Below are 23,979 nucleotides of genomic sequence, written 5' to 3' on the forward strand. Positions count from 1 at the left end.
TGTTAACAGCCCTGGTTGTCTTAGAACTCACTCTATAGACCAGGCTGGCCTCAATCTCAGAGATCTGCCTACTTCTGCCTCTCAAGTGCTGGGATAAAAAGCATGTGCCTCCATCGCCCAGTGCCAAATTCTTTTAAAAAACTAGATTTTTTATTTTATTTTTCAACTTTTTTTCTTTAAGGTGATAGTGAACTATACACACTAAATTCTGCACAAAAGCAGGGCAATAATAATATACTGCCATGGGATGCTTGCAAAGAATACACTAAAAAAGGTTACATATTATTGAATGAGTACTTGTGTCCTTCACTGTGTTAAAAGAAGAAGTTCACGCATATTTAATAACTCACCAGCCATTACTACTTTGATGCTGGCCTAAGTTTCAACCTTCTGAAGACAAAAAAAAAAAATCTCCTAAGAACAATTCTCATACCATGAACTGGCACTAGAGCAATTAAAATTAGAAGCATACCTTGATGAACTGAGGTGTAGCTAATCTGACAGTAGCTACGAAACAAACTCTGTCTTCATAAGAAGGCCTATGTGTGCGTTGTATAGTTCCTTCAAAACCATTGTGTGCTGAAGTTGATACTAAAAAAGCAAGGAGACATGTATCATGGGTTAATCCGGTAAAATATACTTGTTACTGACACTTAAGCATCTAAGAGCTTAGAAAAATAAAGTCAGTTAAAATGCATTGTAAGAGAAGCATTTTAACTTACCACTGTTTAGAGACTTAAAATTTCCTATAAATCTCACATATTCATAGGTGGATGGCTCCTTTGGATCTATTGTTCCTCGAAGCATATGACAACAGAATTCTAACTGATTTTTTGCTGAAACAGATGATTAGAAAGTTGGGTAAGTTCACACTCATTTTTTCAACAGAAGCAGCGCTTCACGTTGTCTTCAGTGCATCACAGTAAAGCGCCTGCAGGAGAGGACTGCAGCGTGCATGCCAGCCGCTCTCCCATTCCACCCCTACTTCTAATTTCACAAAAATATTTTGTTCTCCATTTAAAGCTAATGGTCCCCCTTTATTTAAATCCAATACCTTCTTTTCTGCTGCTGTTGCTTTTTGGCAGGGTTTTACCCACTCACCCAGTTTGGCCTAGAATTTGTCCCTTGCTTCAGGCTCCCAAGGTTAAAATTACAGGCTTACTGTTCCCATCTCTACCTTCAAGAGTCTTTCTTGCCTCCTTTAGGACCAAAGCCTTGCCATTTGATATTCATCCCTTTAGCAAACGCAAATTTTTCTTTGGCTCCTTACTTCCTACAATTTTAAATCTGATCATGTTGCGGGAGGTCCTTCCGCTCCTCCAGCCTATAGCCGCTGAGATACCCGCCCATTGGGGCGTGGTCTCTCTCCCTTTAAAAAAGCGGCCACTTCCTTCTCTCGCTCTCTTCACTTCCTGCTCGGCTGGCGACTAGACTCCTTTCCTGGTTGTACAGAGGGCTGACGGTGATCTGTAAGTTTTTTCCCCTTTTAATAAATAGTACCCTATTAATCATAATTCCAAACTGCTGTGGCATCGTTTGTGACTTACGTCTACATGATCAGGTCTTCAATCTTTTCAACAAAGTATTTTTCATGCTATTCTACTTATAGCACCAGAGAACTCATTAAAATGTACTCTGGTTTTCATGTATCCATTTCTCCAACTTCCTTACGCCTCTAGAGTGATGGCTCTCCCAAACAATACTGACGTTTTTATTGTCAACCTCAAGTGGTTTCTCATTCTTTCCAGCTAATCTGACAACTTGTTCTTCCTCATGCCCACAGCATGGACTCCCCCCTCCCTATGCTCCTGTATTTGCTAACCGTCTGACACTAGACACTTTCACAAAGACATTTTGAGCTTGACCTTTAATAACCTTTCTATATTCACCAATTGATCTTGGGAGGCTCCTTACCCTCCTGTATCTTTCTGATCAACTCTACCCTTTATGTAAGACAGTCTCGTATCATGAATATGTAATACCCCATGCCTTCGCTCACCGCATCACACTTAGACTCTTCTGTATCTGGCTTTATCACCTAACTCAACAGGTGCAAATTCCAATTATCTTCTCAAAATTTTCCCAGATGTAGTTATACTGGGATCTGCCAACTTATCAATCATGTTTTTTCTCCATCCATACTTCTATTGCTAATTATACACTTCCCCTTTTTGACCCTAGAATGGTTCTTTGCAGAAGTCTCTATCTTGATCCCTCCCTGCAACTACAAACCACCCAAAAGGTCTTCACTAGTTCTTTATTGTGTAAAGAGTAAAAATTAAACTCCGTAGGATGAAAATCCAGGTGTTTTATAATTCTTCATCTTTACAAACATCATATTATCTGTACCAACTCATAGACATTATAGCAAAAGAGGCTACTACATTTTCTAAGCAACATAGCTTGCGTTTTAACTCTTAGTTAAGACTTCTCTGATCTCCAGAGCAGGAGGTCTATCTTGGCAGAAGCTTTTCATGTGCGCTTTGAGCAGTCCTCTCCTCCAAGAGTCTCTAAAACTGGCTCCTTCTCCCTGTCCTTCTGCTGACAACTCAGAGGAAGGACAACTTTCTATCTCTCCCCCTTTTCTATGCATTTGCCTCAGTAATGTCTTTTGTTCTGTGACTTCAAATACTGTTTAAAGCCATATAGTTTATTTCTCTATTAAGTCCAGCTTAAATGTTTCTTTTAAGTACCCATATTAAAATGGTCTACTGACTAGCGTAATTCAAATCTCATTATAAACAATTACATATAGGCTCCAAGTAAATTTCTACTTCTATTTTTTATAACTCCTTCTGAAAGACAATCTATTCTTAACTTTTTAAGTTGATTTAAGTCACTATTACCAGATAAGATGCATTTTAAAACTAATAAAAAGGTATTAAGGAAGGTCTCTAATAGCTAATGGCCACACAAATACAATAATGTACTAATTTACACACACACACACACACACACACACACACACACACACACACACACTGCAAACAAGCTCAGGGTCATGTGCATTATAGGCAAGTACTTCACACTGTTACATGCCCAGACCCACATTCTTGATTTTACTCAGGGTAACTATTACAGGTTGTACACGAACTGTCAGCACAAAGGGCTCACAGCTGGCAATGCTACTGTGAGAGACTCTAGAGACTGCGGAGGAGGGAAGTCTGGAGGAGTAGGCTGTGGCAGGCATGTCCTTATGCCCTTCTTCCTTCCTGCTTCCCAGCTGTCATGCTGTGAACAGCTGTGCCCCACCACGTCCTCCCCAGAATGTTAGACACCTCTAAAGCATGAGCCCAGATAAACGTGCCCCGTATCAGAGTCTACTATATGGGGATGCTGTGTGAAGGTAACCAGAACACCAAGAATGAAGACAGCAAAAGTTCCAGTCAACTGCTTCCCCAGGCAATCTACAGAAATGTCTCACTACACCAAAATATTTTGTGCTACTTGATGGCAGGGACTATTTTTTCACTATATTTGGCACTTTAAGAAATTATATTAAACACATCCAGCAAAGATTATTTAATAAATACTTTAAGATTTCATTTAAAAATTAAAAACATGTAACTGATTTCCATCTTTTTATATATGTTTGTTGCATAATTGTGATCAATTTTTATAACAAAAAAGATGAGACTTCAATATACAATGGAATAATAGGTCTGGTATCTTAAAATGAACACAATTCTTTTAGTTGTGTATATTCACCAATATTTTAAAAGCATTTAATAGAGTTCAAGAAACAGTGCTATTTTAATTTAGTTAAACAAATTGTGTTTTTCATAAACTTACAGAAATAAAGGATAATGGTGCCAAATATAAGCTTTGAGTCTCTGCTTAGGGGGGCCTACTTACATTTTAAGTATTCAGGGGTTAATGAATCACTTTCCAGCAGGTGAGTAGAGAGTATCTTATAAACCTCTGAATGTTCTCCCTCTGGGATAAAATTAAATATACTTTGATCCACAAGATCAGACTGAAAAATAAGAAAATTTAAAATTATATAATGGTTCTTTGAGAGGCACTTATCTCTAACATGTATAATAGATATTAAATAACAGGGGTACATATGATTAATATTCATTTATCCATGAAAACCAGTAATGTCAATCTACAAACTATATATTAAAAACTGAGAAGCTAGAGAAGGGTAACATACCAGAGTCATCAGATCCACAACAGAAGGGATTCAAAAAGTCAGAAACACTATTCGAAAACTTGAGTTTTACCAAATTTGAACATTGTAAAATACAATGGGGCAGAGAAAGTTAAGAAAATTATTGGCTCTAAGACACAGTCTTTTTTTTTTTTTTTGGTTTTTCAAGACAGGGTTTCTCTGTGGTTTTGGAGCCTGTCCTGGAACTAGCTCTTGTAGACCAAGCTGGTCTCGAACTCAGAGAGATCCGCCTGCCTCTGCCTCCCGAGTGCTGGGATTAAAGGCGTGCGCCACCACCGCCCGGCTTTAAGACACAGTCTTGTAATTTATTCAAACACCTGTTAAACAGCAGTGATGACAGTGACAAGCTGAATAAGGAGATCTGACACTACTATCATTGCAATAGTCCAACATGCCCTTTAATCTTATTTCATCTTTTCCAGGCATTTATTCTATATCACACTACCAAAAGCCTTGCCTAAAATGAACAGCTAGCATGTAAAGCATTTTAATTCTTCTTGCATGCTAATACGTGACTTTAATCATTATCCAGTAATCAGCAGGAGTCTCACAAATGTTAGGAAACCTGTGACAGGTGATGCTGTAGACTCAAAGATGAAGAGCCAACGACAGTGACACCTCAGCGACTTTACCTTCTACTGAATCCAGCCCATCCTATTGGAGCCCCACTGTCCACCCTGTTCTAACTCTAGAATGGAGCAGTGAGAGCTCAGGCCCTGTGGGAGGCAAGGGAGGTAGAGGGAGCTGTGGGGGGAAGGCAGCTGCACTCCCATTTGGTTTGTATTTATATACCTTAAAGACTGTACCTGAACAGCTCCACTGCTTAAAAGAAAACAGTAAGAAAAACCAAATCATGTGAGGAAGGGAGGGATGGTTTACTACTCCCCATATACTCACACGATTTCTTCTGGCTTTTCTCTAGGGATCAAAGTCTTCTCTACAGCTTAGGTAAACTCCACATCTCTATCTTGCATTTTTCAAATACTAATTCAAATTACTTCCTTCAAAAAAGCGATGCCTGGTACTAGAAACCTAGCCAAGTACTCCTAGCTAGTGAGGTCACAGATCTTACAGGAGAAGCTACTACTAGACTTACCGTAATTATTAACTGCGTTCTTAAACTTATCCTTATACACACAGATAAGTATAGCTCTCAGCCTTCATCAAAAAAGTGTCTCTTTGGGCTGGAGAGATGGCTCAGAGGTTAAGAGCACTGACTGCTCTTCCAGAGGTCCTGAGTTCAATTCCCAGCAACCACATGGTGGCTCACAACCATCTGTGATGAGATCTGGTGCCCTCTTCTGGTCTGCAGCATATATGTAGGGAAAACGCTGTATACATAATAAATAAATCTTTAAAAAAAAAAAAAGTGTCTCTTTGCAGCAGAAGACAGAGACCATTGAAGAAAACAACTGGCCAAATGCTGAGATCAACTCATTGTGGTGTGCCCACTCTCAACAGACACATCTACGACACAACCCCTGCACCTATCAGAGAACACCTCAGAAGAAGGAACAGAAAAATTAAGATCCAGGAGACTAGGAAATCTGCTATGAGACCCTGTCTCCTAGAAATGACCAGAAAGCTGTATCTATGACACCTCAACAACTATGGCTGCCTAAACAAGATACGTACAATGACAACACCAGCAGATATGCTAATATGGATGGGAGAATCTCATGGAGTCTCTACATAAAGAACTCTAAGTGACTAATGACTACTGAGAGAGTGAAAATTAGTCTTTCACAGGAATGACCCTAATAATTGGTATTCAATACCCAACAGTCAACCCAAAATCATATATACATAAGCAATACCAAGATTCATTCATATGTTTATATGTATGTATATGTGCATGTGTGTAACAATAATAAAGAGAAATAAGTCATCAAGTTGAAATGGAGTAAGTGGGGACATGGAAGGGGTTAAAGGGAGGAAAAGGAAGGCAGAAATGATGTATCTGTATTTTAAATAAAAATTTAAAAAATTTTAAAAGTCACTTCCTTCAAAACAGCATACCCAAAACCTCAACAGCAAACAAATTCCATTAGAACTCATGGCTCATATTATACCCCAAAGGGGGTAGGTAGTTCTCTTAATGTCTATGTCTTGTTGCCCCATGATGAACAAAAAGGTCTTATCTTTTACACCTTTATCTTTTCCTTTGCCAATAAAGGTATATGTGCCTTACATACTAGTTATTAGTACAAAACAATAATTTGGCATCACTGAGCCATCTGATAATAGCTTAAGGGATAACCACACCAAAAACACACTTGTATTTTAATGAGGAATTTTTTTAGAAGACTAAAAAGCCATTAACGCTAAAAGAATGACGGAAACTTCAGGCATGAATAACAAACGCTAGGAAACAATCTTTCACTGACAAAGTAGAAATTTAAGCACTGATCAGAATGCACAAAGTAGTCTTGATAAAAAATAAATTTGAAATAAGAACTAAAATGTTAATTTTAAGAATAACATTTTTGTTTATTCTTAACCAGCAACTCTCCTGACACCATTTCACTGCATCCCTTATTTTCTATCTACAAGCCTACAAAGGAAAAGCCAAGGACACAGCATGCTTCCCTACTGCTTCTCCCCCCTCTCCCTACACATTGCCAAACTCTCCATTAACCACTATGCAGGTTTCAAACACAACACTTACAGTTGCCACATTTTGATATTTAAAAAAAGCGACCCACACTGTATCTACTCAGTGGATACATACGTTATATCCACTTGGTTACCAAGTACAACTCATATGAAGAAAAGAAAATGTTAGTTCTCTGGATTCTTTCATCCCCTCAACTATTTTCAAGAGAAAGAAATTCCTGTTGTCTTTCTCTGTAAATCTAAAAATAGTTCTAAAATATGTAACTTTTAAGAAAAAATACAGGAGAGAGTGGCAAAGTGAGGTTTGTATTGCGGGTTATTATAAAGATCAAATACTTTGTATCAACCAGATCTGTCAGGCTGTCCATTTAAAGTGTAATTAAACTATCCCACACCAAAGACCCACCAGCAGTGGATCAAAAACACCTCAGGGGTTAAGAGCCCTGGTTATTCTTTCAGAGAACCCAGGTTCAATTCCCAGGACCCACATGATAGCTCACAACTGTCTATAATCCTATTTCATGGAATCTGATATCCTCTTCTCCATTAGGAAAGTATTTTTTAAAGTTTTATGTTATTTATTTAATGGGTATGTGTGATGTTTAAGTATACGTATGAGCACCACGTGTGTGCTCTGCCAGATCTACTAGAACTGTGAACTGCCTGATATGAATTTTTGGAACTAAACCCCAGGCCTCTGCAAGTACAGCAAGCGCTCTTAACTAATTGGCCATTTCTCAGGGCCCTAGGAAACATTTTAGAAGGAATCATTAAGATGGCTAACTACTTAATTCATTTTTATTTACTCAATAAGTAATTGCTGAGTGGCTCTGAAAAACCAGCCAGTGTTCTTAGGAATAAAGAGACAAAAATTGCTCGCTTTAGCATCATACAACTACCCTAATTATAAAATAAATAAACCATTTTTATTTATTTTATAAATAACAGCATAACAGCTAATTTTAAGTGGTAGGATGCACAGTTAACAAAAAGAGAAGGCCTTTAATTCTGCATGAAACCCAAAGATAGTGCCAAAAAGCAGATATGAAAAAGTGTGAACAAATGCAAATAATGCTGATTATAACTAAGAAAAAACATTTTTCCTGTAAATGCAAAACTGAAAAAAATAATACAATTATATATGGTTAAAAGCACATAACTATTCTCATTTTTAATTAATCTTATCTTAATCCTATAAAGGATTCATTCATTCCTTGTGCTTTGTGGTCTTCTGTTCTACTGGCTGCTGCTTTTGAAGAGCCGGGGAGGGAAACACAGGGCTATGTGCACTCTAGGCAAGTGATCTACCACTGAACCACATCCCAGGCTCCCAGCACTCTTTCCCCAGCCTGCCAAGCTTTCTTACTGTGCAAATAAATCCCCACCCCCATCAAAGGAAAAAAAATTGTAACTCATTCTGAAGCCAAATTTAAGTGACCATGGCCCTGGAATGTAGATTTAGTTTATCCCAAGTTCTGTTGTTCCAACATGGAATCATTTCATGGAGCTTTATGGTAACAGAACAAAGAAATTTGTAAACCAAGACATTAAAAAAATACGTCAGTAGATGTATTTTAATTTTAAAAACCTGGATGAAACATCAGACATGGGCTAGCCAGAGAAATCTCAATTATGGACTTCAGGTATTATCTGACAACATCCTTAGCCCATCTGCCGGTGGAGAGTAATGTTTTGTTAAGCTAGCAAATTCTAAACATTTTGGCTCAGCATTTAAAAGCAAATAATTTTTTTAAAGGGGTCATTAAGAATATCCACTTGATCTGATCTTCTTTCTGTCCGTGCCAGTTGACTTATATGTTTACTGTCCAATCACGTTTTAGATTTGGGCTTTATTTGCAGAAGAAGACCAGTGAGGTCAAGCCAAATATAGAAACTAGCAACAGGGACAGAGGGCTCAGCAGTTGAGAGCACTTACTGCTCACCCATAGTCCCGACCTGAGTTCAGTTCCCATCACCCACACCAGGCAGCTCACAACTACCTTCACTCCACACCTTCTGCCTCGCGGGGTATGCAAATGACACACACACATACACAGACATACATATGCTGCACTAAGAACTTAAAAAAATGAGTACAATGCTTATTGCCTTTCAGTAGAAAGTTGCCCTTGTACAATCTGACATTTTTATGGGTAGAGTCCTTTCTCTTTACAAGGTATTAAGTAACAGAGAAACCAGAGGGAAGGAAATAGTTTTGTTTTGTTTTTTTTTTTAAATATTTTTCTTTTTCTTTCTTTATTTGTTTATTTGTTTGTTTGTTCATTTATTTATTTATTTATTATGTATACACTGTTCTGTCTGTCTGTATGCTTGCAGGCCAGAAGAGGGCACCAGATCTCCTTACAGATGGCTATGAGCCACTATGTGGTTGCTGGGAATTGAACTCAGAACCTCTGGAAGAGCAGTCAGTGCCCTTAACCTCTGAGCCATCTCTCCAGCCCCTTAAAAAATAGTTTTAAAAAGAAATATTTAAAGAATGGTTTATATTGCACTGATGTAAATTTTCCAACAATGGGCATTTCAAGGGTAATCTGAAAATATTAGAATTTTTATACCACAAACCAATCTTAAATACACATTATATAAAAAAAATCAAATAAACTTCTAAAACCTTTAACTGTAGGAAGCACTTAGCCTAGTGTTCAATAAAGAATGAATGTTCAGTAAATACAGAATGAGTAAAAGCAAACATACAAGGTTTACGGAGCTGCATCTCTAGCACAGTGCACCTTTTTGAGGACATATTTAAAATGGAATATGTCCATTAATACATTACCAGTCCAACTCACATTGCATGCAAGTTTTGTACCTACTTGTATTTTGTTTGTTTGTTTTTTTGAGACAAGAGTTTCTCTGTGTAACAGTCCTAACTGTCCTGGAACTAGCTCTTGTAGACCAGGCTGGCCTTGAACTCACAGAGATCCACCTGCCTCTGCCTCCCAAGTGCTGGGACTAAAGCCATGCGCCACCACTGCCCGGCTCTACTTCAGTTTTTATAAGTCACTTTTTTGAGAAAATTATTTATGAGTTCTCCTCATAGCAATAAGTGCAGTAGAAATTTGGTTGGAGGTTTTTGTTTGTTTTTTGACTGATACAATATTTTCATCAGCTAAAAGAAAAACATTGCAAAATCAGCCTAGAATGCAAAGGGAAGAACAAGAAAGGCTAGGTACTGTGGATGAGGCCTTAGGACTGGTCTGAGAAAACACGGCAGTGCTGACAGCAAAGACATTAGCTGGGGTTTTAATCCCAACCCCTCAACCACTGTTCAAATATCACTCTCAAGGTCTACTTCCTAGAGCATTCTAATATTTTATGTAGACATTAAATAATAAAGAGATTATAGGGTTTTTATACTTACTGGTAAATGTTCAAGTAATGAAGTTACACTCTCAGATACATATATTATACTCCCATCTGTCATGATCGCTAAAAAAAAACCATCAAGAGCCTGAAATTAAACATAATGGTCAGTTAAGAGAAAAGAAAAAAAAAGCATTTTACTGAATAGAAACAAGAAAAAAATGACGAAGGAGTTATTGTAGAAATGTTTAGCGTACAGTCAAAATGACAGCTAATTTGCTTTCAATACCTTAGGATATTAATTTTTGGGCATCTTTAGATCTTTCTGAGGGAAAAATATCATTTTGGCTATCTATTGGAAGTCGGTTTCTAAAGATGAGATAATCCATGTTCTGCCTTTCCAGCTGCAGACATACACTGTATGATACACTGTTTAGTACAGCACAGCTTATCTGGAGATGGTCACATCTCATAAAGTACACAGACAGGTGTACACTTAAGTGAAGGACTAGAACAGAAGGAACAGAATGAAGGGAAAAGAAATTAAGCCTCCCCAAACTAACCTGAGGCACAATCATCTAAAGCCCAAATTTTTGGTAAAGGTATCTTTACTCTATACATAAAGGAAGCCAACAGAAGGCTTTGTATGGGGGAAGGCGGTAGCTGTGTTTCAATTCTAGTAGTCTGAGTCAAGAAAATGTGCCTTGAGATAATCAAGAAATTAACGACACTGAATGAAATCAGGAGCAATATGAAAAGAGAAAGATTAACCAAGGGCTAAGAAATACAAACATCTTCAGGAGAGATGTCAGAGAAAATACGAGACTCAGTGTGCTTTCATTTGACAACCACAGGAACAGTAGTGCTAAATGAAGTGGTGAGACCTTCAATAAAGAAATGGGCCAAAGACAAAGCTTGGAAGAATCACTGAAATATGAATATGGAGAGCAAAGAGCCAGACAAACAGTAAAGACAGAATACAGTGTGGAAAGAGCTTGGAAAGAAAGAGGGATGGTGCAGTGATAGCAGATAGGCCAAGGAACAAGAAAAGGAACAAGTTTAGTTATTTTCAAAGAGCAACATCAACAGGAAGGCAAGTCACTTACAACAAACTTAGAACAAGCTGACAAGAGCTATTATAACTCACTCATAAAAAACTGGCAAGAAAATAAGGGAGGAAGAACAATTATTTTAAAGGGCTCATGTACCAAAAGAATAAAGCAAAGGGTAACCAGTACATTTGTAAGTTAAAGGAGAGAAAGATCACTAGTGGAGAAGTTGCAAGTTATTTAGTTAAATAGTTCCCTCAAAGGGTCAGCAACTCTGGTAAAAACTGTGTGTGTTTCAGTCATCCTTATGTCTGGGCACAGATAAACACACTTGGTACGGTGAAAAGTAGAATAGCCATAAAGGATGGGACTAGGAGCAAAGAAAATCAGTACGAGTTGGGCTTTAATTTTTATTTTGGTGTGTGTGCACTGGGGGTTGGGAGCAGGGTGTCTTGAGACAGCTTCCAATGCTCATACTGGCCTTGAACTCAAGTAAGCCACATGCCCAATTATTATTGCTGTTTGCAATGCTAGCAAATGGGTGCAGGGCCTCATGAATGCTAGGCACATGCCCTACCATGAAGCTATATTCCCAGTTTCTAACTGTTGAAGATGTATCCTTCCCCTCTCTCCTACTAGGGGAGAGATATGGTCCAGAAAAAGGCACTTTGAATCATTTCTTACTTTCCAGAATAACTCAAACAAATATATTTTTCGATAATGAGGGGTTTTGAAATCTTGAAATTAAAAAGCAAGTCTTGAAGTGTTACCCCATTACGATTTATCGTAATTATTTGATTGCTACTGTGAATAGAATCAAATTGGTGTAAGGAAAACAAAGCTATGCTTTCTCATGTGAAAAGACTGTCAGTGTTGAAAGGAAGTTATCTTTCACTGTGATGATCTGTTCAGGCTGGGAAGACACTGACTGCTAGGAACTGCAGGGCTTCTCTCTGAAGACAATGAACTGAAATGAAAATGCTCAGTCATTTATTCCCACTCTGAGAGCTGAAACCTGCTCTTTCCACTTGCAAAGAAAAGTTTCACCAGTGCAAGTCATGAAAATCTTCTGAGTAGAGGATAAAATTTCCTTGAGAAGGGTAATTGGAGAAATGTGGAAGAATAAGGCAAAGAGCATCCCCACATCATGATGGGAAGCTGTGATTTATCCCTGTCCTCTTACTGTATGAACGAAGGAGAACTATTCATTATTTAGAACATTACTTTCATCTAGATATCTTCTTGCTAACAGAGATTATTTAGTTTGTGGAAGATAAGAATGTCAGTCCTAGGGAAGGGTAGAGAAGTTCCCTATAGATCTTCAGCAAAGTCAAGGCTGACACATATTGTGAGCCCTTGTTTTGTAAACTACAAGGAAGACTATGAGCTGCCAAGGGGAAAACAGTATACAATCAGAGATGACTTTAACAAGATGACTTTGTCCTAAGATGCCTACTCCCAGGTCTTGCAGTAAATTACTCCTCAGGCAATAGATGGGGGGGGTGGTGGTGCTTGGGGAGGCATAGTTGTATTCAAAGAATTAAGAGAGGCAACATAAGTAAGTATTAAGACCTAGGTTCTAGTTATGACACGAATTAGCTTTTGGAAGGTAAGCAAGCTTCAACTTCTCTGGGCATGGTCAATAATGAACAAGCTGAGCTAAATTATCTAAAACTCCTATACCCACAACACTAATATGTTAAGTAGATGGTCTAAACTCCTGAACCAGTAATGCTAACATGTTAAATGGATGGTATAAACTCCTGTACCAGCAGCGCCAACATGTTAAGTAGACAGACTAAATAAGCTTCTGAACCACAATGCTAACATTTTAAGATAAAGCATAAATCTGAAATTCAGCTGAAAACAGAAAGGGCCTACTCAGCTCCAATGTAATCAACATGATTACTTAAATGTAACACAACTACATCATAGTCTTGCCAGTCAGATAAACTTTATCCAAACCAGACTATTTTATCAACAAATCCAATTCTAAGTTATGATTAAAATTTTCATATTCAATCAGAAAACTGCAGACTTGAAGCATGTAAAATCACATGTGTGCAAACACCTGGATTAAGGATATAAGATACACACCTATATACACACCCTTCACCTTAGTCTTTTACTTTTTAAAAATACACTTAATACATAAAAAAAAAACTTGAAAATATTTGGGCTACTAAAATAGTTAAGTGGGTAAAAGTGCTTGCTACTAGGTCTGGCAACTTGAGTTTGATCTCCATAATCCACCTGGTGAAAAGAGAGAACCAACCCCCACAGATTGTCCTCTGTCCTCCACATGTGTGCTGGGGCAAGAATGGAACCACAAACAGATAGATAGACAGATGGATAGGGATATAATAAAAAATTACAAGTATTTTTTTTACATATTCAAAGTAAATACAACGTTGTTCAGTTATGTGAATCTAAACTCTGAGGATATAAAGAATTAACTTACATCTTCAAGTTCTTAATATATTTTCTCTGTTTATATAATGTCATACCATCACTAGAATTTTTGGCTTATTATTTCCTTTGATAGTTATCTGGTATGTAGTACATGCACCTTAGTAACTAATATAAAAGCTTCCTATTATAAAGGAAAAAAAAAAAACCCTGAATGTATTTAGCCTGTTTAGTAAAGCAGGTGCATTAAGATTATTAACAAAATAAATAATTTTTGAATTATAGAAAACTTTTATGCCAATAAAAGTAAGCAGTTTATAACAAACACAGAAAATCTTATTGAATGACAAAATGCACTAGGATTATAAAATGAGTCATTTTCTTTCTTGTTATAGACTAGCTTGTGTGTATCCTCCCACAAACATAGACAGACAGACAGACAGACAGACACTTTTGTACAATGTCAAACTTCTTTTAAGAGGAAAAAACAAGTAAAAGTAAGACTGTTCCTTGAGCTGTACCTCAACTGTACACTAATTAATGAGTTTTAAAACTACTGCGCATAATTGTGGCTGAAGGCACAGCATCCTTACACATCCCAGAGCATTTGACTACCTATGTGACATGAGCACATTTCCTGACAACTTTGCTTCTGAATTTCTTTATCTCAAACACTTTTTTTTTTAATATTCACTTTTCCAGCCATAGCCTCCCCCTCCCCCCTCCCCCCAATCTTCTCTTCCATCTCCATCCAGGAACGGGCAGGTCTCCTCTGAGTATCAATAAAACATGGCACAGCAAGTTGCAGGAAGACTGAGCACCTTCCTATGTATTAAGGCTGGGCAAGGCGACTCAGAATGAGAAATAGTGTCTTAGGAGCCAGTAAAAGAGTTGGAGAGGCCCTGTTCCCGCTTCAAACACCTTCTTAAAGCGGGTCTGGGAACTGGTGGAGTTAATAGGAGGAAAGTACTCCTCAGTTAAAGTATAAGTTTAAATGCTTATGCTATACTTATACTTTAACAAATTTTAATAATTTCTGGTAAGCACACAAATAGAGTTCACTAATTTTTACACCCTGAAGTATAATCAAAGAAACAAAAAGCCCCTTACTAAAAATGTTCTGCCTTACTTCAGACTCTAGTAGTACAGAAAACCATTTGCAACATAAGCATTATAAACATACACATGATACATGAAATTACCTAATAATTTCATTTTGTACATCTATGATTTCTGTACATGCTGCCCAGGCTAGCCACAATACCCCTGACCTACCCCAATTACTCTACCATACCCTCTTGAGTTTTCTTATCACTGTTAACTACAAAGCAAACCACCTATTTGCTATTTTAAGTTTTCATGAAACTTGGTATTAAATTCTAACCAGCTTATTGTATAAATGATAATTTTATTACTCTATGTAGGAAAAGATAAAAGAGTAGAAAAGTAAAGCTTTTGGATGAATATTGTAAAATTTATGTGCATTACATTCTGACAGGAGATGTTATGGTCTATATATAAGCAAAAGCTGTTTTAAATTATTTTTAAAAGCAATTCTGTAACAGAAGAACATCTGCTCACTTCCTTTTAAACATTTCTATTTACAGAATGATTACCTTTTAACATATTTTCATTTGAAAAATACATCATTTTTATTACAATATGTGGTCATTTTACAGAGATGTCTAGTAGGACTAAATGCTGTGTCCTACAAAATTTATGTTGAAACCTAATTTCCCATTATGTTTCATTGGGAGGAGGCAGCTAGGAGGTGATTTGGTGATAAAGATAAAGCCTCCAAAATAAAATTAGTATCCCCATAAGAGAGTCCTTGAGAGTTCCTATACAGACTATCTTCATGCCATGGCACAGCAAGAAGACCACAAACTAGACTCAAGTGCTCTCACACACACCAAGCCCACTGGGTGTTCTCACTGGACTGCCTGCCTCCAGGACTACAGAGTCCAAGCTGTGATGGCACAGCTGGAGTAAAATATACACAACTGGCAACAGTGTTTGATGTAATAACACACGCTATGCTTTGTTAGGATGGAGTGGGCATCTCAGGCTGAAGACTCAGTAGCTACAGATTTCTGGACTGTATGAAAGCACCTCAAAATTTCAAATAATGAAAACAAGAAAATTTGGTATTATTCTACCACATGGCATTATCTACTTAAAATACTTGGTCAATACACTGATCAACTGTAATTATACACAAACAGAGCTTATTACATTTACACTGAATTAAAACTTTTCAATATTCATACTGCTAAAACTATACTAAAATTAATCACTGTTAAAAATTTAGAGAAATAAAACTTTCAAAAATTAAATCTGGACATACCTCTAACATTAATTGTGTAAACTCTTCATTACTAAGGAATGTAGGTTTCCAGTCCTGTCGAATTTCACTAGCATCTGACTGTGCAGTGATTTCTGTAAACAGATCGACACATTAGCAGCAAACTCTAACCACTGGGAGAGCACAAAAACCTACAAGTCGCCTTCTCTTCCTACTCAACGATAAGCACAGGAGGCTAGGGTTTCAAAATGTGAAATGTTATCTTCTAGAACTTGGTCTGGATGGACCATTTAGTATCAATTTCTTTGGAGATTTTATTGGGCGGGCGAGGGTACAGTTTTGATATGCTCTGTGGGTGACAGGCCTAAATCTGTTTCCGACTTGACGTAATTAGCAAATAGAAACAAGCAGATTACAACAAGATTATTCCAAACATTTTGAGGAAATTTTTTACCTTGGCTTCCTTGCCATTCAAATGGTAATATCTCGAGTAGAGATAAGGAGTCAGCTCAAAGCAAAGTTGCCAATGGGGTCAGCCAGTCTGTTTTCAACAAAAAGGACTTATTTTTGCCAGGCAAAAAGATTTTTTCTAATCTTAGGAGACTAAATGAGGATTTGAGGCCAGAATTTCACACAAAGTAACAACACTTGCAGAGTGACTTGCTCAGTGTCATTTTAATGCTCCTAACTATGTGGAGTTTGCCCAAGTCACTGGGGCCTCTGGCACAGCACACATATTTACCACGTGATTCCTTCATTTCGTAAACAGATTCAGTCATAAAAATGTTATCATAAATAGTGAAGTCTGAACTATTTGCTGTTTAACAAGTATATTTTCTTTTCTTTTTAAAACACAGTCTTACTATATATTTCAGGCTGGCTTCAAACTTATGACCCTGCTGTCTTGGCTTCCAAATGCTAGGATTATAGGCAAACACCTCCATGCCTCAACATTTTTTTTTCCATTTTGGATATAGATATACTACAATAATCACACAAACTAAAGATCAATGTGGTAGGCTGTACTCTACCTTACTTTATAGTGAAAAGTATGGACTATATTATTTTAATGTTTTGTTACCGGGTATTTAAATATATCATACTTATATAACAAATTTGGTGATTACAAATGACTATACTGAACTATGACAGGGAACTAAAAGTACAGCTACTAATTCTGTGAAATACAGTCAAGCACTTTAAATTGTTGTCAATTATATACATAACGATATACACTAATTTATTAAGGGTTAGTTAATACAGGTCTATGTTAGATAAATACTTTGAAAATGTCCCTGAAATTTACCAAAATTTCATTTTTGTGAGAATTATACATCAATTTGGGGGGCAAAACCTAGAATGCCAAAATTAATGTTCTATTTTCAGAGGGTGGAAATGTATGCATTTCAGTTTATTTCATTCAACAATCATTTACTGAGCTCTACAGTGTTTAAGGCACTGGTTTCTGAGTGTGCCGTTATACAAAGGGAGATGAAGTCAGCAAGGACACCATTTACAAAGGTTCAATCTAAGTGACTGACATATTTACAAAGATCAGGAGAGAATATGGCACATGTGATATGATGCTAAGACAAATGAAAACATTCCCAAAGTATTTTCATGTTTGAGCCCTGGGAACCTAATCAAATGGTATAAAAATGGAAAAAGCCAGTTTAGGAGAAACTGACTTGACAAAATGAAAACGAATTCCATCTTAGAGGAACTGAGTTTAGACACATGGAAAGTGGTATCTGTAAGTTAACTAGAAATACAAGGATGAAAATTCTGCATCTGAAAACAAAGATTCGTTAGTGCTTACAGATGCACAGCAGCTACGGTTATACAATGAGTCATCCCAGGAAAGAGGGTTGAGAAAATAAGATCACAAGGATAAGCCTTGAGAAACATCCCATTAGAGAGCAGAGAAGGGAAGCGGAGAGAGGCCAGACAGGAAGGGAAGCAGCAGCAGAGTATGGAAGCCATGAAGTCAGTAGCGGGCAGATCAAGATCACCAGTTCTAACTTTATGGAGAGTAAAGAAGAAAAAACTTTTGCTGTACTGGGGATGGGTGGGCAATGTCAGTAAATGGAAATATTCCAGAGAGTAGTGGCGCACAAACGAGCCTAGCCATGAATTACAGAGGTGGTAAAGAAAATGAAAAAGGCAGCAGTTAGCTCCTCTCTTCCTGAGAAGTTCTGCAGTTTTCCTTCATCTACAAAAGCAAATATCCTTCTCTGGCTTCAGTTTCATATCTCCACTACCTAAATATCAAATACTTTCAAGTTCCTTTTCCATGACTGATTTAGTGAAGATGATTTTCTTCTAGTAACAAATACTTTAAAGTGTAATGTTTGCTTTCTAGACATACACTGAAATGACCTTTAAAAATGGCCTGCAATGACCTGACGTGACCTGACTCTGATACATCTCCAGCCTTCCAACACAAACATGCTCAGTTACAATCAAACCTCTCTGCTCTTCCACTTTTGTACACAGTACTTCCTTTGTGTAAAGCACTTTCGCTTGCCTAACCTAAAAGAGTCAGCTAAAAAAAAAATACTTATTTGTATACCTTAAAACATTCTTTATTTAAAAAAATCATGACAATCAAGTGCTTCTCAAGCTTACAGTTCACAATAATTACTCATCTGTATTTTAGTTAGTGTTTACACATCTGTCTCCCCTTGCTTAAGTTGAGAGCCAAGAAAGTCATCCTAACTTCATAAGGACCTAGAATACAAAAACAACTAAATACTTGTTGAATTAAAGAACATACTAGGAATCTTTTCTTCTTTACCTTAAGCATCATATAACTCATATTTTCTAAGAGAATCTGCTATAGAAACCATACCCAATTTACAGTATTTTACCTTTATGTTTGCGTAAAAAGTCAATGCTCTTCTGCAAAACAGTGGACTTGTCCATCTTTCTAGCATTACCAGGAAGCATAGATCCAAGCTCTTTAATGAGAACATTGAATTGATCTCTACGTTTCTTTTCAGATTTGTTTCTAGATACTCTATGAAAAAAGAAATTAAATATGTAGTTTTTAAATAATCTATTTAATTACACAAATAGTTTAATGCAGTGTCCAATTTGGACATGACATAATATATTCAAACTTACTTTTCAAAAAGTCAGGAAATAGTTCAATTTCTAAACTGCATACTGATAGTTTAAGCTTTTTTACTTTGCTAATATATCTAACACATATAAGTATTATATATTATTTACTATTTTCTATTTCACAGCTAACTACCTTTTTGCTTTGTCCTTGTCATCTTCTTCCACCAATCCATCAAAAATACTACTGTCATCTCTACAAGAGAAAACAAAATGAAAAGACTTAGTAAGAGGGAGAGGTGAATCCACTCAGACTGACCTGATTCCTAGGTGAAGAGATCAAATAAATACAAGCTCAGGAACCACAAAATTATTTTTTAATAAAAGTTTAATTACATCTAATTATACTTTTAGTTTTCTGCATGTGAATTTTAAAAAGTTATACTCAGCTATGTGTATATATCAGGCTAAATAAGAACTTAGCTAGTTTAAATATCATATTTCAAAATTTTAATATCTATTGGAAACCTATCAAATGCCAGTATGAAATGTCCTTGTATTAAACTACCCATCTGGAATATATTAACTATAATACCATAACTTAAAAACCCTTTCAGATAGTCACTTTTAAAAACACCACTACTCATAAACATCCTAATAACTATTAGCTCATGAACTTAGCATATTTGACCCACTGAACAGATACTGATTAGCACGCAGGTACCAGGTTGTGTACTAGAATAGTAAACAGTACACAGAATAGTAAATAGTAAACTGTAAAAGAACAGCAAACAGAACTAACAGCTGCTCTCCTCTTTTTCATCTTCTGTTACAAAGAAACACATGGAAACAACAGGCCTTATTTCTAAAGGAGGGTGGTTTTGAATGAGACTGATCCCCAAAAGCTCATGTACTTGAATGCTTGGTCCTCATTTGGTAAAGATTAGGAGGTGTGGCTTTTTTGGAGGATGTATGTCCCTGGCAGAGTGGGCTCTGGAGTTTCAAAAGCCCATGCTATTCCTCCTTAGCTCACTTTTATTCTTCCTGTCTTCCTTTTGCTCCCCCTCCCATGGGCATTATTTCAACTGGCAAGCCTCAGCTACTGCTCCAGTGATATGCATGCTCACCCACTGTCATGTTCCCTACTACGACAGTCATGGTCTAGACCACCCTCTGCAGTCCCAAATTAAATGTTTATAAGCTGCTTTTGTCACAGTGTTTTGTTGTGGCAATAGAAAATCAACTAAGCAACCCTGGGTGGTTGCTTTAGTCTGAGTGGTTAGGAAGAACTTGTATAATTGGGAACATTAAGTGAAGAATTAAGTGACAAGATGAAGACAGCTGAGGCCTGGGGGAAAGTCTAACAAATTACATCAAGAGCACTAGAAGCTGACTCTTAAAACTAAGGAGTGATATCCAAGTTTCTGATGACTGTGAGCTTCTACATGAACTCACCAGTCACACCATTCAGTCAAATCCAGCTGGGACTTCTGAAGATGCCTTTGAGGCGTCTATTAGCCTCATTTTGAGATTAGTTGTAAATTGTGTTTTATGGTGGCTCATGAATAGACCTGAAGTAGTCCATTTATGCCTGGGAACTTATTTTAAAAACCCTACATGGATATACTTTTTCTGACGAGGGAGTCTATAAATATTATAATATTCAGATATAAGGAATCCATATTAATAATCACTGTGTTATCTCTGAACACAGAGGTGTCATCCCAAACATCATAAAGTATAGAAAAGGAATTGACCACCCAGTCATTTCCAGTCCTTTTAGATGACTGGTGTGTCTTTTCAAGAAGGAGACAAGGCCTTAATCCAAAACTAGGGCCACAGTGAAGGCAAACCTCTTGAGGACATTCCTTGCCTTTAAGTCTTATGCTCTAATACAAGATATATCTTTGTTTAGTCAGAAAAGAAGTGTAGAGAGAGCCCGCCCTTTGGGGGCGGGACGGCCTCGGGAAAATCTCTATAAATTGGGGTGCACAAACGCTGGTGACCCCTTCTTCCTGGCTCCTATTTCTGGGCATCGCTGGAACTTCGGTTGCGTGAGTGCTCCTTTATATTAAAGTCGCTTTTATATTATACCAATTGGCCTGAATTAATTTGATCCGCCATCACCTGGCGCCCAACGTGGGGAGATGTTTTATGTAAAAAAAAAAAAAAAAAGGGGGGGGAGGATTAACTGGTATGATGGGATGATTGGTATTGATTGGTATTTGTGAGTTACTGTTTTTAGAAAATTGTATTGGTACTGTCTCCTGTATATTGATATATTGAATATTGAATGTGAGTATTCCTACCTCTAATTTTGTATAAGAGTATGCTTATATTGTATTGATACATCTACCATATTACAATGTACATTTCTACCTCTGATACTATTTATGTAATATTGTTTACATTTGATATGTAATGACATTGTTTACAGATGAAGATCATTGTCTTCATATATTGCACAGTTGTTTATTCTCTTAGTTTTTAAGTTAGATAGGTATTGAGAATTATATGTTTGTCATGTTTATTTTTAGGTTAATCAGGTCTTCTAGTTACCTAGAGATTATATTTAGTATAGATAGTATAATCTTCAGCCTTTTTAAAGAGCTGTAGAAAAATGGCCTTTAATCTAACCTAGAATTCTGTGCCTATGAGACACAATTACTCCTGGCAACGCCACTCTACTCCCGAGAGAACCTTGAGCACCAAAGACACCCCACTGGGAGCTTGTCTTCTTGGCAGAACTGGCCTTTGGGTTAAGAAAAGCCCATACCTCAACTACTGACAAAGATATGAAACAGGATTGTCTTATCTTGCCAAGACAAGGTAGGATAATTCTAAGAAAGTTTCTTGCATTTAATAATGGCATGTCAGTTATTTTAGGCCTTAGCCAAAGTTGGTTGACTCAACACTGCGAACGAGAATTTGGGTGATTGCCCAGGTAGTCAGTTGTCTCTGTCATTTTTGGCACATTTTGGATATTTCTCATTTGTTAAGTAACATTTATCCCCTTCTCAGATCTTTGACGGAGTTGAAGATTATATAATTGTAATTACTCTCTACATTATTTAGACTCCTTGAGATAGAGTGTCTGGTAAAACTTTTGTTCTCAATATTGTTTGTTACATTTATTATTTGTTATTATTGTTTATAGTTGTAGTTAGTTTAGTTCTGTCTTATTTAGACAAAAAAGGGGAGATGTAGAGAGAGCCCGCCCTTTGGGGGCGGGACGGCCTCGGGAAAATCTCTATAAATTGGGGTGCACAAACGCTGGTGACCCCTTCTTCCTGGCTCCTATTTCTGGGCATCGCTGGAACTTCGGTTGCGTGAGTGCTCCTTTATATTAAAGTCGCTTTTATATTATACCAATTGGCCTGAATTAATTTGATCCGCCATCAAAGAAGAAAAGCTTCCTTCAGATATCAACAACTACTCTACATACAAATCTATTTGGAAAATCCTTAAAGAACTGGAATCGTCATACAGTGAATTAAGTAACCATAATTTAAGAAGCTGGCTAATCTCTGACCTGTATCTTCAGAACCTTGAGGATCTAAGCAATTCAATGAAATAATATAAAAGATTCTAGACATTTTTAAGATTCATCTTTATGTGGAAAGAAGGGAAGAAGTGAGGGAGGGACGGTGGGAGGGAAAGAAAGGGAAATGAAAAAGGGGGAAGGAGAAAGAAGGGGATGTAGGGGAAAGGAAAGAAAGAAGAAAAGAAGCTACCAAATGAAGTCTGAGAAGTGAATTTTAAGATGCATCAAATGTTAGAGGTGTTAGAATGAAAACAACAACATAACAAAGAGTCTTAGAAACAAGGCTGGAGAGGTAGCTCAGTGGTAAAGCTCCTTGACTAGTACACATTAGGCCTTGGCTGACATTTCCAGCACCAAAAACAAAAAACACAAACAAACAAATAAACAAAAACAACCAAAAAAACTAACCAGCAGTTTTACAGTTAAAGAAATAAACAAGTTTACCTTTTCCCAAAGACTTATATATAAAGATTAAAAACGAACTAATAAACTAATAATCCTAGTAACAATTATGTCTTACCAGTCACAAGTGCTTAGATGCTTGCAGGGATAGACTCAATCCTAGAGTCTAAAAGGGGCCAGGGAATCATCTACAAGCATTATTGTTTCTTTCAGTTGACCAAAATTCCCAAAATTAAGAATAAGGACTCATTTGTAAAATAAGTCCTAAGCAATCCACTTTGGCTTTTAAAACTACTAACATACCTTTCTTACTATCTCTTATTTGTTCTATATAGAAATTGAATATAATGGCAATTATGTTTAAGCACTAACACTTAAGAACATTACTCTAGTAGTGAATTTAAAAAACATACCTGTCAACAATTGAGCTCATCTTACTACAGCTTACGGTAAACAACATAACACATTGCGTTTTCGTCTTGCGGTAGACATTTGTATTTCTCCTTGGGAGAAAAAAAGAAATGGTTATGAATTTTCTAAAGCACTTCTACAAAGAAATCTTGAGACTACTGTAAGTTACTGTGCAGACTTCAAAATGAAGCTAGTGCATTATTTTTGAGCAAATTATCTTTGGATGGAGAATATTTGAAACTTTTTTCTTCTAAAAGGAATATGGAAAAGATCCAAACTCATATTTAATGTATTTCTCTAAAATAATAGAAATGTCATTTTAATATTCAATGTATGCTTTGTATAACTATAAACTGGCTGCAATAATACTATCTAATAAATATTTGTTGAGATTCTATTTTCTGTTAAACAGCATGGGAGGCCTTGTACCAATAAGGATGAGAGGCTAAGCTCTACAGGCAAAAATCTATAATGAGCAAGGAGACAGATATCTAAGCAACTATAATAAAATGCACTGTGAAGCCTTTATTGTCCAGTGGAATCACCCAGACATGAACCAATCAAGAGTATCTGTGAGAATTACAGAGGGAAGCCCGAAATAACGAGTCCTGTCATGTGTCAAGACTTGTTACTGAAAATATGGTGCTGAGGCAGGAAGCATCCTCATCATTTGAGAACC

The 23,979-nt window shown here is 36.9% G+C and overlaps 1 protein-coding gene across 7 annotated transcripts in view; it reads right to left on the bottom strand.

Annotated features, from left to right (window-relative positions):
• The window catches only part of Clock (clock circadian regulator), an 85,917-nt gene that overhangs the window by 28,188 nt on the left and 33,750 nt on the right, over positions 1-23,979 (bottom strand). For 4 of the 7 annotated variants that reach the window (XM_026785162.1, XM_026785161.1, XM_013350778.2 and 1 more), the window contains 8 exons: positions 23,303-23,392; positions 19,140-19,199; positions 18,751-18,899; positions 15,923-16,014; positions 10,176-10,265; positions 3,856-3,976; positions 723-836; positions 473-591 (listed from right to left, as the gene is read on the bottom strand). In XM_026785162.1, the coding sequence (XP_026640963.1) occupies positions 473-591; positions 723-836; positions 3,856-3,976; positions 10,176-10,265; positions 15,923-16,014; positions 18,751-18,899; positions 19,140-19,199; positions 23,303-23,349 (792 nt within the window). In that variant the 5' untranslated portion in view covers positions 23,350-23,392. Of the gene's footprint in view, positions 1-472; positions 592-722; positions 837-3,855; positions 3,977-10,175; positions 10,266-15,922; positions 16,015-18,750; positions 18,900-19,139; positions 19,200-23,302; positions 23,393-23,979 lie in introns of those variants that run through there. The other 3 variants (XM_026785163.1, XM_026785165.1, XM_013350780.2) reach the window with 3 other exon arrangements.

The sequence above is a fragment of the Microtus ochrogaster genome, linkage group LG1 (genome assembly GCF_000317375.1).
Source record: "Microtus ochrogaster isolate Prairie Vole_2 linkage group LG1, MicOch1.0, whole genome shotgun sequence".
In the NCBI taxonomy this organism is placed as follows: Eukaryota; Metazoa; Chordata; class Mammalia; order Rodentia; family Cricetidae; genus Microtus; species Microtus ochrogaster.